The following is a 17,717-nucleotide window of genomic DNA, read 5'->3' on the forward strand; positions in this document are numbered from 1 at the left end:
TTGAGGAGGATTCACAAGAGGAGGAGGAGGAGGCGGCGGTGGCATGCTTGTTTGGGGGGATGGCATGAGCCAGGTGGGCACTTCTTCATTTAGGTGTCACCTTCTTGACATTCCAGCAGGGACATGGTTTCCTTGGGGAAGATGGACACCCCCAGAATGGGGCATCTCCTGCAGAAGATGGACACCTCCAGAGTGGGGCGTCTCCTGTTCTCACTGTTCTCCTAGCACACAGTTGTATTCTCTCACAGTTCTGGAGGCTGTGAGATCTCCTGGCTGTTATCTGGAACAAACCTGCCTTTGAGCAGCGCCGTCCTGATGGTGGGGTGGCCCCTGCGGGTGGAACAGCCCCTGCTGTCTCAGAGCTTACTTAGAGCTAGTGGGCATGGGAGTGGTGCTGGACCCAAACACCCAGAGGGATCATAGAGCCGGACGGTAAGCACAGGGGCCAGCTAGTGGGGAGGGAGGGACCCATCCATGAAGACACCAAGTGTTGAAAGAGAAGAGAGGACCGCTGGGGACCGGCACGCATGTGCATTTTGCGCAGATGGCCAAGGTGGTGAGGCGCCAGCCACGCAGACAACTGGAGGAAGGAGGAGTGCCCTGGGGGAGGGGCCAGCTCCGGTTCTAGAATGATCTGCTTGTGCATGTGGGCCTGGCTGGAATAAATCACTGCATCCGCACTGTAGACTCAATCATAAGCTCATACCAGGGCAGGTTCTGCTTTGGTGCAGGGTCTTAAATCATGAGTTGGCCATGGTGGCGGTGACTCCCCAGGGAGGGAGTTCACCAGATCTCCCAGGGAAGGTCGTTTGTTTTCTTGGGTTGGACCTGGGACAAGGCCTTCTCCTGTCTAGTTTCTGTTCTCCAACGTGGCCAAACGGAAGGATGCTTGGGACACCTGGAAGCCAGCCCCTGCTGTACAGCACCCATAGGACAGAGGCACACCATGTGGGGACAGTTTGGACAGTGCTCAGGGGGCAGATCAGAGGACCACAGGAGGCCCTGGGAACCACATGAGGACCCAGGCATTCAGCTCTGCACTTTCTGGCATCAGCCCGATGTACAGTCGGGCTCTGTGTCTACCCTGTGCCTCACTTTCCCCATCTGTCTTGGGGGTAATAATATTCTTTACAGCCCAGGTTTAAGTGGGTGTAGATGTGATGAGCTTGGTAAGCCCATCTCATTACATTCAGTTCTGGGCATTGAACCCTGGACTTTCTGGCTGGTAGAAGTGGACATTCAACCTTTCCTTGGGGCCCTGGGGCTTCTGCAGAATCGGAACAGAGCCAGCAGTTTACATGCAGGGTGCAGAGGGACGCAGTGACACCATGTCGGGAGCCCACACCTGGCACGCCCCTGACTCTGAGGCTCAGGATCCTGCTGCCTTGCGGCCACATGATCAGCCAGAGGTCATGGCTGGACCCACAGGCGAATACAGCCTGTGGATTTGATTTTGTTTGGCCCTGCAGTGTTTTGTTTTATTTTTAGTTTTAGTTTTTGGAGACAGAGTCTCGCTCTGTCACTCAGGCTGAGTGCAGTGACACGATCTCAGCTCTGCAACCTCTGCCTCCCGGGTTCAAGCGATTCTCCTGCCTCAGCCTCCCGAGTAGCTGGGATTATAGGTGAGTGTCAACATGCCCAGCTAATTTTTTATTTTTAGTAAAGATGGGGTTTCACCATGTCAGCCAGGCTGCTCGGTGTTTTAAAAAGGGCTTGTTTTGCTTTGTGTCAGCGTTTAAAGATTAGGAGATACCATATAAAGATCCAGATTTCTACTCTCTTGAGAAGTGAACAGCTCTGGCCATGCCGGGCCCATATCCTCTAGGGCAGTGATGGAGCTGAGACAGGGCCTCTGGCAACTGAGAGTTTCCTGGAGTCCACAGGGCTCCTAGCCCAGCTTTGGGTGGAGGTTGAGCTTAGTGACCCAGGATTTTGTCTGTGTCCACCAAGAAGGAGAGGTGCCCGTGGCTTAGAGAGGGCGCCCACAGGAGTGCCTTGCCCAGGAAGCTGGCAGCTGAGGCGGCCAGGATTAGGGCGTTGGGCTTCCTCTTCCCCTCCCCAGTGCCTGAGTGCATTTGGAGGAAGAGAGACCGGTGAGGGGAAGGCACTGAAATGGTCCTGGAGAGCTATTGGGGGCTGGGAACCAGCTGTCATCCCTTTTCCTGTGGGCAGAGGAGGCAGTGGTGGGATCCCATGAGACCCGGACTCTGTGGCCTGGTGAGGCAGGGAGTGGCTGGGGAGACACTGTGGGTTTCCACGGGGGTATGCTGTGGGCCTGGCCTGGGGAAGGAGCTGGTGAATGTGCCTGCCATGTGGGTCCCTCCCTGCTCTGGCCCTGATAACCAGGAGCGGCTGGCTCTCATTTGGAGTGCGGTTGTGGGGAGTGTGGAGGTGGCAGCTTCCCAGGTACCATCCCCACTACCTCCGAGGGAGCAGACCCTGGTGGAGAGGCAGGATGGCTGCAGGGCGGGAGCTGGGTGGTTGGCATCACTGCACGGGCTTGTAGTATTGGATGGGAAGATGCAGGAGAGGCTGATGACTGAGAAAGTTGGTTCCTGTGGACTAAGCTGGGGGAGCCGGACAACCAAGTGGTCAGAACCTTGGGCTCTGGTATCAGCCTGATGTACAGTCTGGCTCTGTGTCTACCCTGTGCCCCACTTTCCCCGTCTGTACTGGGGGTATTGGTACTCTTTACGTCCCAGGGTTAAGCGGCTATAGATGTGATGAGCTCGGTAAGCCCAGCGCCTCAGTGGCACTAAAAGCTCCAGTGTCCGCTCTTGGTGTCATTGATGGGGTTTTGTTCCCGCTGCAGTTCTGATTGGTTACAGTTGTGGTCACTTATTATTGGAGGCATGTACCCCGCTGTGGCTGATGGTAGAGGTGTGTTTACTGGTGGTGTCCCAGTGTGTGCCTTGGCTGGAGGTGAGGAGGGGTAAAAACAGCTGTGACAAGAAGGAAATCAAGGCCGGGCGCGGTGGCTCACGCCTGTAATCCCAGCACTTTGGGAGGCCGAGGTGGGTGGATCACTTGAGGTCAGGAGTCCGAGACCAGACTGACCAACATGGTGAAACCCCGTCTCTACTAAAAACACAAAAATTAGCCAGGCGTGGTGGCCCGTGCCTGTAATCCTAGCTACCGGGGAGGTTGAGGTAGGAGAATCGCTTGAACCCGGGAGGTGCCACTGCACTCTAGCCAGGGCAACAGAGCAAGACTCCATCTCCAAAAAAAAAGAAGGAAATAAAAGTCTTCTCTGAAACTAGAACGTTCCTGTGTAGACGTAGCTGGAGGTGGGGGGCTGTGTGGTTTGCGCCATGGCCATGGCAAGACACGATGGGCAGCGTCTTCCCACTCCAGCCTGCATCGCTGCCCCAGAACTCATGACGGGTCTCCTAGGATGGGGCTGTCCCTTCCGCTTGCTGCGGGTCTCCTAGGATGGGGCTGTCCCTTCCGCTTGCTGCAGGTCTCCTAGGATGGGGCTGTCCCTTCCGCTTGCTGAGACATGAAGGACGGGAAGAGCCCCGGGGCCCTCACCGCAGCATCGCCTGTCTTCCTCTGCTGCTCCTTAGCAGGAAACATGCCAGAGTGTTGCTGAGCCATCCACTCACCAATTGCACCCCCTCTCTTTATTTTTCAGCCTTGAAAAGATCTTTTGAGGTCGAGGAGGTCGAGACACCCAACTCCACCCCACCCCGGAGGGTCCAGACTCCCCTGCTCCGAGCCACTGTGGCCAGCTCCACCCAGAAATTCCAGGACCTGGGCGTGAAGAACTCAGAGCCCTCGGCCCGCCATGTGGACTCCCTAAGCCAGCGCTCCCCCAAGGCGTCCCTGCGGAGGGTGGAGCTCTCGGGCCCCAAGGCGGCCGAGCCGGTGTCCCGGCGCACTGAGCTGTCCATTGACATCTCATCTAAGCAGGTGGAGAACGCCGGGGCCATCGGGCCGTCCCGGTTCGGGCTCAAGAGGGCCGAGGTGTTGGGCCACAAGACGCCAGAGCCGGCCCCTCGGAGGACGGAAATCACCATCGTCAAACCCCAGGAGTCTGCCCACCGGAGGATGGAGCCCCCTGCTTCCAAGATCCCTGAGGTGCCCACCGCCCCTGCCACTGACGCAGCCCCCAAGAGGGTGGAGATCCAGATGCCCAAGCCTGCTGAGGCGCCCGCCGCCCCCAGCCCAGCCCAGACCCTGGAGAATTCAGAGCCCGCCCCCGTGTCTCAGCTGCAGAGCAGGCTGGAGCCCAAGCCCCAGCCCCCTGTGGCTGAGGCCACACCCCGGAGCCAGGAGGGTGAGTTGCAGAGCGCTGGGTCTTGGATGCTGTGGTAATGGGGGGCCTGGTTGCTGGCTTTGCCACAGAATCTTGGAGGAAGAAGCCGGATATGGGTAGGGGATGCTACCCTGGAGACCCAGAAAGACCGGAATGCATGGGGGTGGGGGTCTGCAAGCCCAGGAGAGGTGGCTGTGGCTCTCTCTGCCTGATGGGAACATGCCAAGATGCCCCAAGTGGGACTTGAGTGAGAGTTTGGAAAGATTCTCTGGGTTTCAAGGAGCCTCCTTTATTGGTCACCATGGGCCTTCCTAGGACCTCTGTCTGCTGTGTGTCCCTGGAGGGCCTGAGAGGCTTGGAGAATGAGGATGCACGCAGGAACCAGGGCAGGCTCATGCAGGGGTGTGGGACAGGGTGGAGTTGAGACCCCTGGAAGGGCTGTCACATTCCGGTGGCTCCTGCTTGAGGAATTGCAGGCTGCCTGGATATGCCCAGCAGAGGCCGAGGGCTCGGGGAAGGGAGGAGGGACGTATGCCTCCTGAGGCTTGCACTGGAGCTCATGGCCTGGCCCTCCTCCCCCAGGAAGGATGGTTGTGGCAGAGGGAGGGGAACATGAGGAGCACCTCAGCCTGTAGGACAAAATTCCCAGGGCACTGGGAAGGGGTGCCTGGACCAGGGGGCTCTGTGATAGCTGCACACAGTTTTATTTGGGGGTGCCCTTCTGGCGAGAGGAGAGAGGCCATGGGGCTCCAGCAGTGTCCTGGGAGGGCTCAAGCCCAGAGCCGTGCTGACGTGGAACTTATAGGCAAGGGATTGGTGCCAGTCCTGTGGGACACAGGGCCTGTTCGGAAATGCCAGGCTGTGGGATGTGGTTGGGTCCCTTCTCAGAAGCATGCCCCCTGGCCCCATCAGGGATTGTGGCTCCATGGGGCTATGTTAAGGTGCCACCTGGGTTAGAAGCCCCTCGAGAGCCAGGTCTGATTCTGGGCACAGGATCGGAACTCAGTAATGCTCAGTAAGCCTTCTCTGGGTTGGATGAGCAGCACAGTCTGGGTTTTTGATTTAGCTTTTTCTTCTTATTTCTAACTGTCGTGAAATACACAACATACAATGTGCAATTTTAGCTACTTTGCAGTGTACGTTTCAGTGGCATTCAGTACATTCACGGTGTTGCCCAGCTGCCACCGCTGTCCATCTCCGGGACCCTTTTCATCCTCCCAAACTGAGCTCCGTCCCCATTAGACCAAGCTCCCTATACCCCTCCCCCAGCTGCTGGCAGCCACCATTCTGTCTTTATTATGAATTTATTTGACCACTCTAGGAAACTTGTGTGAGTGGAAAAATACGATAATTGCCCATTTTGTGTCTGGCTCATTTCACTCAGCATGACGTCCTAAAGGTTCATCCGTCGTACTGTAGCATGGGGCAGAATTTCCTTCCTTTCAAAGGCTGAATAATATTCTGTTGTGCGATGCACCTGTGTTGTGTAGCTGTTCGTCCATCGGTGGACCTTTGTGTTGCTTCCACATCTCTCTAAGTCCCGCTTTCCATCTTCTTTGACTTTTCTTTGACTTTTTCGAGACAGGGTCTTGCTCTGTCCTCCAGGCTGGAGTGCAGTGGTGTGATCACTGCTTACTGCAACCTCTGCCCCCTGGGCTCAAGTGATCCCCCACCCTCAGCCTCCCACGTACCTAGGACCACAGGTTGCACGCCACCATGCCTGGCTAATTTTTAAGATGTTTTTGTAGAGACAGGTTCTCACTAGGTTGCCCAGGCCGGTCTCAAACTCCTCGGTTCACATGAGCCTCCTGCCTTGGCCTCCCAAAGTGTTGGGATTATAGGCATGAGCCACCCAACCCCTTTCTTGTTTTTCTTTTTGAATGAGAGTTCTCCAGTGGTCAGTGGGCTTGGGGGCTGGGAGGACGTGGGGCCTGGAGAGGGTGTGGGTTTGTGGGGAGACCAGTGCTCCTCATGCTTTCACGGGCATGTGGAGCGCACATTGGTCTCGGCAGGTCTGGGGCCTGGGACTCTGCATTTCCTACAGAGGGGGCATCGGAACACACTGAGTAGCCAGAGGCTAGTGGGCCTTTGAAGGTCCTTTCCAGCCCTCAGTGTGTGAGTCCGTGTTCCCTCTCCCAGAGTCTAAGCTTGACTCTGAAGAGCCACCCTGCCCCAGCCACCCAGACTCAGTGATAATGGCTGCCGGTGGCATGGTGTCAGGCCAAAGGCATGGGCAGTTTGCAGAGTGGCAGGAGGCTGTTTCCTCCCCTGCCTTCTGTTGGTGCAGGACCTTTGTTTGACGTGCCGGATACACCCCCATCCTGGGTTGATGTGTTCACACTCAGCTGAGTCAAACAGGATGTGGCTGGGGAAGCGGTTGTCACCGAGCCATCTAAATCTCGGTGACGGCTGGTGCTGGATGCACAGGGACATGGTCCTGGCTCCAGGGGACAGGTAGGGGGATGTCCATGGGGATGTACAAGAACATCCTCCTCCAGGGGCAGACACAGTTCAGCCCCTAAATTGTGCCAGAGACCGTGCCGGGAGCCAGGCCCAGGGACACAACCTGCGGGCTCTGCTTTCTGGAGCTCACCGAGCTGTGAGCAGCATGGCTGGGACACAAGGAGTGCCCAGGGAGCTTCCCCAGCAGTGGAAGTGCAATTTCATCAGGCCAGGAAGGGGAGAGAAAGGCAGGCCATGTGGAGGCAGCAGTGTTCAGAGCTGGCAGGAACCTGGCGCTCTGGGGGGACGGTGGCTTTCTGTATGGAATCAGATGTACACGTTGGAGCCGGGGCACGGGAGAAAACCATCAGCATCCCAGACCCGGCCGCCCCCGGACAGGGACCTGTGCAGATGGGAGTCCAGCTCACATGGAGAGGTCCGTGGGCTGGGCTGACAGTCCCGAGGGCCTAAGCAAGTCCAGGTGGAGGAAAGGCAGGGACAGACGAGGGCAGGGCCTTCCTGATGGAGGAGTGCTCTTGAAATCCTATGGGAGTGGCTTCTCGGGGGGCCCAGGCCTGAGCCCCAATAGTTCTTCCTCCGAGGCACCACCTGCTTGCTTCTCTGTCCTCCCTCTCTGTGTCACGACCGTTCTGGACACGGATCCCGTTCTTTCCAACTCAGCTTCCTGCCCATCTTTTCTGCAGGCCTAGCAGGCCCATCCCCTTCTGCCCCTCCATGTGTGGCTGGGCTGGGAGTTCCCTGAGCCCCCACATGCACAGCTCTGACCAATCTCTGCAGCCCCTCTGTCCCCCGAGCACCAGGGATCCAGCTGGCACCATGGGGAAAGGAATCAGGGAGGGAGTTCCGTGCCCTCTGAGCAGATGCCCAGCCCCTTGGCTTCTGCCTGCGGGAGGGCATCTATGCTGTGGTTTGTCTCCACCCTAGAGCTGTGGGTGCAGGGCAGGGTCTCCTGGGGCCCCAGCTGAATTGCTCTCAGCCTGACTTCCCCAAAGCACAGCACTGCTGAGATCTCTTCCCGTCCTGAGCCTTCTCTGCCCACTCACCATAGGCCCCTCCACGGTTGATTCACTCCCCTGCTCAGCTCACACCTCTCTGCTTCCCAGCTTCTACTGCTTTGCTCTTCCCTTGGTCTCTCACACCTTTCCTCACAACCCCTTTGCCCTGACCTCCTGAACCCTGACCTCTGCTTCTCTTTACATCACTGCCTTGTTGAACTCCTATGCATCCCTCAAAACCCAGTCCAAATACCTCGTGTTTGGCTTGGGATATAAATGATTTGTGTATAAACTTTCTTTCCTCTGCTAGACTTTTTTTTTTTTTCAATGCAAAAGTAGTTTTTCAGATCACAAAAAGTAATTGAGTACCCTTTCTTTAAAATGCAGGAAGTACAGAAATGAGAAAGAACCTAAAATTCACCTGTAAGCCAGCAATATCCATGCTTAAGGTTTTGCTGTATAGTCTTCAAAATTCCTTTCATGCCCCCACTAGATTCTGAGGGTAGGGCTGTTGTCTTGTTTTTTTTGTTTTTGTTTTTGTTTATTTTTGTTTGCTTTTTTGTTTTTTGAGACAGAGTCTCGCTCTTTTGTTTTTTGAGACAGAGTCTCGCTCTATCACCCAGGCTGGAGTGCAGTGGCACGATCTCGGCTTACCGCAACCTCTGCCTCCGAGGTTCAAGCGATTCTTCTGCCTCAGCCTCCCAAGTAGCTGGGACTATAGGCGTGGGCTACCACGCCCAGCTAACTTTTGTATTTTTAGTAGAGACGGGGTTTCACCATTTTGGCCAGGCTGGTCTCAAACTCCTGACCTTGTGACCCACCCGCCTCAGCTTCCCTGACCTCCCAAAGTGCTGGGATCATGCCACTGTGCCCAGCCTGTCTTGGTTTTTATAAAGAATCCCATAAGAGGCCGGGTGCAGTGGCTCATGTCTGTAAATCCAGCACTTTGGGAGACTGAAGCAGGCAGATTGCTTGAGCCCAGGAGTTTGGGACTAGCCTGGGCAACATAGAGAAACCCCGTCTTTACAAAACATACAAAAAATTAGCCAGGCCTGGTAGCATGTGCTTGTAGGCCCAGCTACCCAGGAGGCCGAGGTGGGAGAATCACCTAAGCACGGGAGGTTGAGGCTGCGGTGAGCTGAGACTGTGCCACTGCACTCCAGCCTAGGAGACAGAGTGAGACCCTGTCTCAAAAAATAAAAATAAAAATCCCATAAGATACCAAGTGACTTGGACATAGGTGTGCCATGAAATTATGCTGAAGGAGTGAGCCACTGGTGGTGAGATGGGACGGCTTTTTTGTGGTTCTTGTAGGCAGATGTAGTGACCCCCAAGGGACGTCCCTAGGGACCAAGCAGAAACTTTCCTGGTCAACTTTACCCCCAGGGCACCTGGTCTCTCCTCTGGAGGTTGTGCTGGCGGGCTCGGTGGGTGGGTGTTGGCTTCAGTGTGGGGGTTCTGGAAGGAGTCAGCATTTTAGGAGGGAGTGTGGGCACCTAGATGGTTGAAGGGGAGGGAGGAGAGGAAGAGAGGGGCTGCCGAGGGCAGAGGCCTCTCTGCCTGCTCTTCCTCCCCAGGGCCTGCTGAGGTCCGAGCTTTATGCTGGTGTGGTGGATTCTCAGTTTCCGGGGCTCTGGCCCTGCCCCTGGACTTGGCACCCTCCTTGCTGTCCTCCCACAGAAGGGCGTTCATCCTTCGGGGTCATCCCTGATCCTCTCAGGCTCTGGGTGGGGACGGCCTTGCCTCCTCTCCCTGATCCCTGCTCTTTCCCTGCCCCCCAACATGGGTGCCTCTGGGTGGGGTGGGGTGGGGCTGGGCTGCAGCACCCAGGACTGAGCCTGCAAGGGCTGGCCGCTGGCTCAGAGCCCCCCCACCAGAGTTACCCCCCTCCGGCTCCCCAGCCACACCAGCCAAGTTTCTCCAGAGCTGCCTTATAAGGCGGGTGCTTAGCGCTCGTTCATGGGTCTGGTTCTCTGCCTTCTTGGGATGCTCACTGGGGGCAAGAGGGAGGCCAGGCCTGGTGCCCAGCTCAGTTCTGGGCGTGTCCCAGCTCTGCCCCATGAGCCAGCTGGTTCTGAACCATCATTCCACCCCTCCCAGCCTCAATTTCTTGATCTGTGAAACAGGCATTTGCAGAGGTGGCGGGGGGCTGAGCTCTCGTGTATCCACCCACCCCAAGAACCAAGAAGGGAGTCCACAGTGGTGCTGGGGCCGCTTGTGACCGTGGGTGTGAAATTGGGGCGGGGCAGACGTGGCAGCCTGTCTCAGTAGTTTTCTTGTGACCCAGAGGGTCTGGAAATCTTTGTCGTGTGGGTGGAGCATTGAGGGAGCTGAGAGTCAGGACCCCTGGAGCCAATGATGGTGGGCATGGCTCTTCGCATACTTGGTCCGCACCAGGCCCTGTGTTCCAGGGACAGAACAGAGAGGAATCTCGGCTCAGACAGCAGGGCTGCCAGTACAGCATTGAGCATAGGGTTAATCAAAGCACAGGGCTCCCTGGAACCACCCAACACAGAGCAGTGAAGAGGTGGCTTTGGGGAAAGTGGGGTCAGAGCTGAGCCTGAGTGGGGGGTGGGGAGGGTGGGCATGAGCCTGCAAGGGAGGAACACCTACTGGGCCCCAGAAGTTCCTGGTGGGGATCAGGGACTGTGAAGTCGCGGAGAAGGTGACCACCGTGATTTAGGGAGGAAGGGCCCCATAGACAGCCCAGCTCCTGGCCCCGTGTTTACAGGACACCCCACACAGGCTCTGAGCCTATCCCTGGACTGTGAACTCCCTGAGGCAAGGTCTGCAGGCTCGTCCAGTACCAGGTGTAAGGCAGGGGGCGTTGGTAAGTGTTGAGGGACTCACTGGTGTCTGATGAAGCAGTGAGTTTGGATCGTGTCATGCCTTGGGTCCTAAGCCTGCAGGGTTTTTCTTTGTGGGGCTGTGTGCTTCTGCTTCTGGAGGGCGAAAGCCGGGTGTCCAGAAGGCACTGACGTTCTTGCCGGGATGCCTTACCCGGAAGGTCCCACTGCGCCCACCTCCTCCCATTTTCCTGAGCTGCTTCCAGAGGGCACCCAGGTCCCCTTTTACTTTGGGATTGGGTCTCTTTCTCTTTCCCCTCCTTCTCCGAGCTGTCCCTGGAGCCTCTCAGACCTAGGTCTAGAGCGGGAAGTCCCCCATGTGCTGGGGGAACAGGAGGATCAATGGGGAAGGGTCGGCCAGGCCCGGTGTGTCTCCTTTGTGGTGGGATGGGGTGGGGCCAGAGAACAGAGCCTGGCTCCAGCGCCCAGGAAGAGAACCCCTCCCCTCGCCGGCCTGCTCGGCTGCCTGCCAAGCACCCCGTGCAGGGGTGAGAGGAAAGGAGGGCTGGTCCGGGAATGCAGCGGGTGCCGAGCAGCTGTGGAATACCTTAAATAGAGCGCACAGCTGCGGGGAAGGGTGGGGCCGGGAGGCAGGCGCTGGGGGCGGTTTCTCTGCTGCGCCCCCTGCAGCTCTGTAGCCCTGACCACCCTGCCTGGCCCCAGGATGGAGCCCCGGCCCCCAGACACATGGCAGTGGGTGAGGCCTCCTCTCAGCACTTGTTCCAGGAAGCCAGAGCAGCTGCCAGAAGAGAGAGGAGCTGTGTCTGCACCCACAGCCTCCCAGGCCTGGGACAGCTGCTGGGATTGAGGGTCTGCACAATGGCAAGCCTGTCCGGAGGGGCGCGCCCCGGCCAGACAGCCATGCTCTGTGCCGCGTGGACAGAGGGCACATTCAACCCTGGAGGAGCGCACTCAGACTTCCCCGCCCGGGGGCCCGAAGTGTGGGCAGCCCCTAACCAGACCCTGGATTCCAGCAGACAGCCTGGGAGGATGCCCACACACTGTGTCACCTGGGACCTCATGTCCGAGAGCTGCAGGGAGGCACTTCCTTTGTTGGACTCCACTTCCTCTCCGGGGTTTTCTGTCTCCTTCAGTCCAAGGGGGCTCCTGGGGTCTGGGCTGTAACTGACAGGCTAGAGTAGCCCATGGCCAGGGCTGAGCTTCCTTCCCGTTCTCTCCCAACACTGGGCCCAGGAAGGGGTTAAAGTGGAGATGCTCTGATTACAGTTGGGGGAGGCATGGAGCTCCCCCGACCCTGTCCCCCCATCCCACTGCTGCTACTGGGTGTACTCTGTGGAGCCCCAGGACTCTTAAGGAACCCAGGGTGGAGATTCCTGGTCTCATCCAGTGCAGGTGAGGGGGAAAGTGATTTGTCCAGTTACACGGCCACCGTCACCACACCTGGGTCAAGCTCGATTCCACTCCACGGCCCCAGTCTGAAACCTGGAACCGGAAATGGCCCTGGAAATCACTGATTCCATCTGTCACCTTCCAAAATGGCCCACAGAGGTTACGATGTAGACGCCTGTAATGCCTTGCCCACTCATGTGTGGGGAAATGGTGGAAGAGCGCCGTCTTTGCCCTCACACTGCCCTGCCTAGTGGCTTTCCTCTCTGGTCTGTTTTCTCATTGTGGAAGTGGGCACAATTCTTCCTGTGCAGCATGGGTAGAGTGAACAGTGATGACGCGTGAAGCAGGGCTGGAGCGCCTGGGGGATTTGTGTTAAATAAGCACATAAACAAAAGCCAGCACAACCCTTATTTAATCAGCAGGCAGGCCTTGTCTGAAGCCCCCGAGCAGCACCTCATGCCATCCCTAGGTTCCAGGCCGGTGGTGTCGCCCCGTGTCTCTCGCCCGCAAGCTGATGTTTAGAAGCCCTGCTCTGTGTTCTGGCTCCCATTCTCCCTGTGACCTTTCCCTTTCTTCATCCTAAAAAGCAAAGCACGACTGGGCATGGTGGCGGGCGCCTGTAGTCCCAGCTGCTTGGGAGGCTGAGGCAGGTGAATCACTTGAACCCAGGAGGCAGAGGTTGAAGTGAGCTGAGATCGCGCCAGTGCAGTCCAGCTTGGGCGACACAACAAGACTCCATCTGGAAAAAAAAAAAAAGCGATGCCCAGTCATTCTTAGATAGAAAATTAATGAAGCTCACATGAAATTTGGAAAGGAAGTTTTTCTCTCCCATTCCCCAACTCTCTCCCAAGGGGTGGCCATGTTGACAGCTGGGTGTGGCACTCCCCTGAATTTTATTCGTGGAGACTCATTCAGGGCTTGTGTAAAAAAAAAGTCAATGTGTAAATATAGACTTTTCAAGAACACAAAGGAAATCAGACTTCTGCTACCAGCTTTTATTTTTTCCATTTAACAACACTGTTGCCACTTGTGGATGTAGCACATTCCTTTTTTTTTTTTTTTTTGAGACAGAGCGTTGCCCAGTCTGGAGTGCAGTGGTGCGATCTCGGCTCACTGTAACCTCCACCTTCCGCCTTCCGGTTTCAAGTGATTCTCCTGCCTCAGCCTCCTGAGTAGCTGAAATTACAGGTGCTTGCCACCACACCTGGCTAATTTTTGTATTTTTAGTAGAGACGGGGTTTCACCATGTTGGCCAGGCTGGTCTTGAACTCCTGACCTCGAGATTCGCCCACCTCGGCCTCCCAAAGTAGCACGTTCCTTTTAATGGTTGTGTCATCAGCTGTCCCATGGCCCTGCCAGGCTTGTCCAGCTTCCCACTGTGATTGAGAGGCTGCAACAGATGTTCTCGCACTTGTACGTGTGCACACATGACTGTAGGATGAGCTGTTAGTGAATTTCTGTGTCAAGGATGTGTGCATTTAAGTTTTGATCTGCCGGGCACGGTGGCTCATGCCTGTAATCCCAGCACTTTGGGAGGCTGAGGCAGGCTGATCACCTGAGGCCAGGAGTTCAAGACCAGCCTGGCCAACGTGGTGAAACCCCATCTCTACTAAAAATACAAAAATTAGCTGGGCATGGTGGCTTGTGCCTATAGTCCCAGCTACTCGGGAGGCTAAGGCAGGAGACTTGCCTGAACCCAGGAGGCAGAGGTTGCAGTGAGCCAAGATCGCGCCACTGCACTCCAGCCTGGGTGACAGAGCGAGACTCCATATCAAAAAAAAAAAAAAAAAAAATTGATCCTTGTTCCTGAATTGGTCTCTAAAGTGGTTACTAGAATTTTTAGGACCCCTCCCCTCGCCGGCCTGCTCAGCTGTCTGCCGGGCCCTGTGCAGTGATGGTCCAGCAGGGAGGTCCTATGCCCCTCAACCCTGGCTGAGGGCCATACGCTCTCCAATTGGTGTTTTATTTTGTGCATCTCGGTCAAGCGAGAGGGATTATCTCTTCGTATGTTACAGGCCAGGGCCCTGTGTTCTCTTTTCATTTGGATGGTTTATCCTTTTCTTGTTGAAATTTTTTTAAAAAGAGTTCTTTGTAGGCCAGGCATGGTGGCTCACACCTATAATCCCAGCACTTTGGGAGGCTGAAGTAGGCGGATTGCTCGAGCTTAAGGAGTTCGAGACCAGCCTAGGCAACATGGCAAAACTGCATCTCTGCAAAAATTAGCTGGGTGAGGTGGTGCGGCTGTAGTCCCAGCTACTCAGGAGGCTGACGTGGGAGGATCATTTGAGTCTGGGAGTTTGAGGCTGCAGTGAGCTGTGATCGTACCACTGCACTCCAGCCTGGGTGACAGAGTGAGATCCTGTCTAAAGAAAAAGAAAAAAAAGAGTTATTTGTACATCTTTATCACAGCAGGTACGAGTGTCTGGTCCCCAGCTGCCTACTTCTAATTTTATTGCTGGGATGTTCTTCCACACAGAACATTTTAATCCTGATGTTGTCAAGTCTCTGCTTTCCCTTTTAGCTTTTGGAATTCATGTCCTGCTTAGAGGTCTCCTGCGTTCTGAAATTATAGGAAAGAATTTCACCCACGTTTTCTTCTAGTACTTCTTCTGTGGTTTCATTTTTACATGTTGAAATCATGAATCCATTGGAATGTATTTTGGTTTCAGCAGCGAGGTAGGGGTAGATGGTATTGCCCAGATACACAGCAGCGAGCTTGGTCTGGAGCGGGTGGGACATTGTGTGTGTGTGTGTGTGTGTGTGTGTGTGTGTGTGTGTGTGTGTGTGTGTGCGCGCGCGCGCTATTTTTATCAGTTTTGGTGTCTGTATTGTGCTGGCTTAGCAAAAACAATTTGGATGCATTTCTTTTCCCCTCTGTTCTGGAACATTTTAAGCAGCGACATAATAATCTCTTTGTTAAAACTTTTCAAGAATTCACTCGTGAAACCATCTGAGCCTGATACTTTTGGGGGAGTCTAGCACTTTAAAAACTTAAATTTTTTCCATGGGTCTATGAGTTTGGGAGTTTTTCTTCTTAAAATTCATTGTTTTTTTTTTTCCTAGAAAAGCGTCTTTTAGCTTATTTAAAATCCCTCAGCTTGTTCCGAGGGGGTTGCTTTAGCTCGCATAGTGAGGACAGTGTGCAGCATGGTAATTGACATGATTGATCAGCAGAGCACGATCGATCAGTTGGTGTGCAAACATGACTGGCTGTGGCCGGCGTCCTGGGATGCTCCGTGTTGAGGCACATGTGTGCAGTGCAGGGTGATGTGTATTCTGAGAGGGGATGAAGCCACAGGACCCCTGCACCCTTAAGAGAGAGCCCCCATCCCCAAAGCTGCAGTCTTGAGTAGGTAGTGACAGGGTACTGGGTCTGGGGGGCTGAGTGGTCCTTGCAGGCCAAGGGCTTTGGGAATTATGAGAAGTTTGGAGTTGCCCAGAGAGCAGCTTTCAAAATCAGTCTGGACTGCAGCCTCCAGAAAGACATGCGATTGACACCACGAACCAGGACACACCTATATATGGGGTGGGGGTGGGGGGGGGGGTGTATAAATGAAACCAAATTTCTGTGATGGAATTCTTACCTTTACCATGCCTGTGCTACACTTCGGTATTTTCTATTTTTTTCCCTCTCTCTCTCTCTCTCTTTTTTTTTTTGTTTGTTTTGGAGAGAGGGAAGGCTTTTTTTCATTTTTTTTAAAACAGCTTTATTGAGATTCAAGTAAGCTACTATACAATCCACTTATTTATTTATGTATGTATTTATTTATTTATTTATTTATTTTGAGATGGAGTTTCGCTCTTGTTGCCCAGGCTGGAGCACAATGGCGTGATCTCGGCTCTCACCGCAACCTCCGCCTCCTGGGTTCAAGCAATTCTCCCGCCTCAGCCTCCCAAGTAGCTGAGATTACAGACAGGCACCACTACGCCCGGCTAATTTTGTGTTTTTAGTAGAGACAGGGTTTCTCCATGTTGAGGCTGGTCTCGAACTCTTGACCTCAGGTGATCCACCCACCTCGGCCTCCCAAAGTGCTGGGATTACAGGCGTGAGTCACCGCGCGGCCCAATCCACCCATTTAAAGTGCATAATTCCATGGTTTTCAGTCTATTCAGAGAGTAGTGCAACCTTTGTCACCACAACCAATTTTAGAAAATTGAAAATTTGAGAAATTTAGAAAATTTTTTTCTTAAGAAGAAACCCTGTAGCCTTTAGCTATCAATCCTGCCCTCTTCCTCCATATTTCCTTTCTATCTGTGTGGATTCTTTTTTTTTTTTTTTTTTGAGGTAGGGCGTCATTCTGTCATCCAGGCTGGAGTGCAATGGCTCAATCTCTGCTCACTGCAATCTCCGCCTCCCAGGCTCAAGCCATCCTCCCACCACGGCCTCCCGAGTAGCTGAGACTACAGGCCTGTGCCACCACGCCCGGCTAATTTTTGTATTTTTTGTAGAGATGGGGTTTCACCATGTTGCCCAGGCTGGTCTTGAACTCCTGGGCTCAAGTGATCCTCCTGCCTTGGTCTCCCAAAGTTCTGGAATTACAGGCATGAGCTGCTGCTCCTGGCCGATTCTAGACATTTCTTGTACAGAGAATTGCACGTTTGGCCTTTGTGTCTGGCTTCTCCACTTGGTGTCATGTTTCCAAGGTCCATCCACATTGTAGCAGGTGCCAGTGCTTCCCTGAGTAATATTCCACCATGGCATGGACCATTCCATTGTGGACAGACATATTGCCTTCATCAGCTGAGGGACACTGGGTTGTTGCCACCGCTGGTGAGTGTATTCTTTTCAAATTAAAAAAAATGCTGGTCACTACCCACTAGATAGTTTTCTTGGCCCACAGGGTGGGACAAGCCGGCCTGGGTGAGGGCCAGGAGGTGGCCAGGTGGAGGTGGCTGGAGTGGCCCTGGGTTGCTTCTGGGCGCAGCAGGCAGAGGTGCGGAGGCAGAGTCTGAGTAGGTTCCCTGGGTGGATCTCCATGCTGGTAATGTTTGTTTATTCAAGAAGTCTCGGCCAGGCGTGGTGCCTCACACCTGTAATCCCAGCACTTTGGGAGGTCGAGGCAGGCAGATCACCCGAGGTCAGGAGTTCGAGACCAGCCTGGCCAACATGGTGAAACCCCATCTCTCCTAAAAATACAAAAATTAGCTGGGTGTGGTGGCGTGCACCTGTAGTCCCAGCTACTCGGGAGGCTGAGGCAGGAGAATCTGCTTGATTCCAGGAGGCATAGCTTGAACCTAGGAGGTGGAGGTTGCAGTGAGCCAAAACTGCGCCACTGCACTCCAGCCTGGGTGACAGAGCGAGACTATGTCTCAAAATAAAAAAAAGAAAAAGAAATCTCCAGTGCTGCCCTGTGCCCGGCACTGAGGCTGAGGGAATGCAGCATTAGTATGTGCTCCCAGCCCACCGGGTCCTGTCTGGAGCTGACGTGTGACCAAGGCACACGAGGGAAGCATGGCAAGGTGGACGGTGCAGAGGCGTAAGGAGCAAAATAAGGCAGATGCAGTGGCTCCTGGTGGCTGCGAGGAGCGTGGGCAGGACAGACCCAGGAGGGCGCCTGGAGAGCAGGACCGGCTGGAGCAAGGTGTGTCAGGCACTTGTCAGGAGCAAAATGTAAGGGGACACCAAAGAGCTCAGGAATCAACACAGATAGTATTTAATGCAGTATTTTTAAATATTGAAATGATGTAAAGTAACCTCTATGATGAACAAATGTTGGAATTTTAAATTAAGACAGGCCCAGCCCTGCATGTGCACAGCCCTGTCAGAGTTTGTTCAGCATGGAATTTGATCTGTTTAAAATGTTG

General features: G+C 54.7%; 1 protein-coding gene across 5 annotated transcripts in view; it reads left to right on the plus strand.

Annotated features, from left to right (window-relative positions):
• Nucleotides 1-17,717, plus strand: part of SEPTIN9 (septin 9) — a 220,745-nt gene that overhangs the window by 117,457 nt on the left and 85,571 nt on the right. For all 5 annotated transcript variants that reach the window (XM_055242144.2, XM_055242147.2, XM_055242146.2 and 2 more), the window contains one exon: nt 3,635-4,279. In XM_055242144.2, coding sequence (XP_055098119.1) covers nt 3,635-4,279 — 645 coding nt within the window. The remainder of the gene's footprint in view (nt 1-3,634; nt 4,280-17,717) is intronic.

Source organism: Symphalangus syndactylus, chromosome 14 (genome assembly GCF_028878055.3).
Source record: "Symphalangus syndactylus isolate Jambi chromosome 14, NHGRI_mSymSyn1-v2.1_pri, whole genome shotgun sequence".
Lineage (NCBI taxonomy): Eukaryota > Metazoa > Chordata > Mammalia > Primates > Hylobatidae > Symphalangus > Symphalangus syndactylus.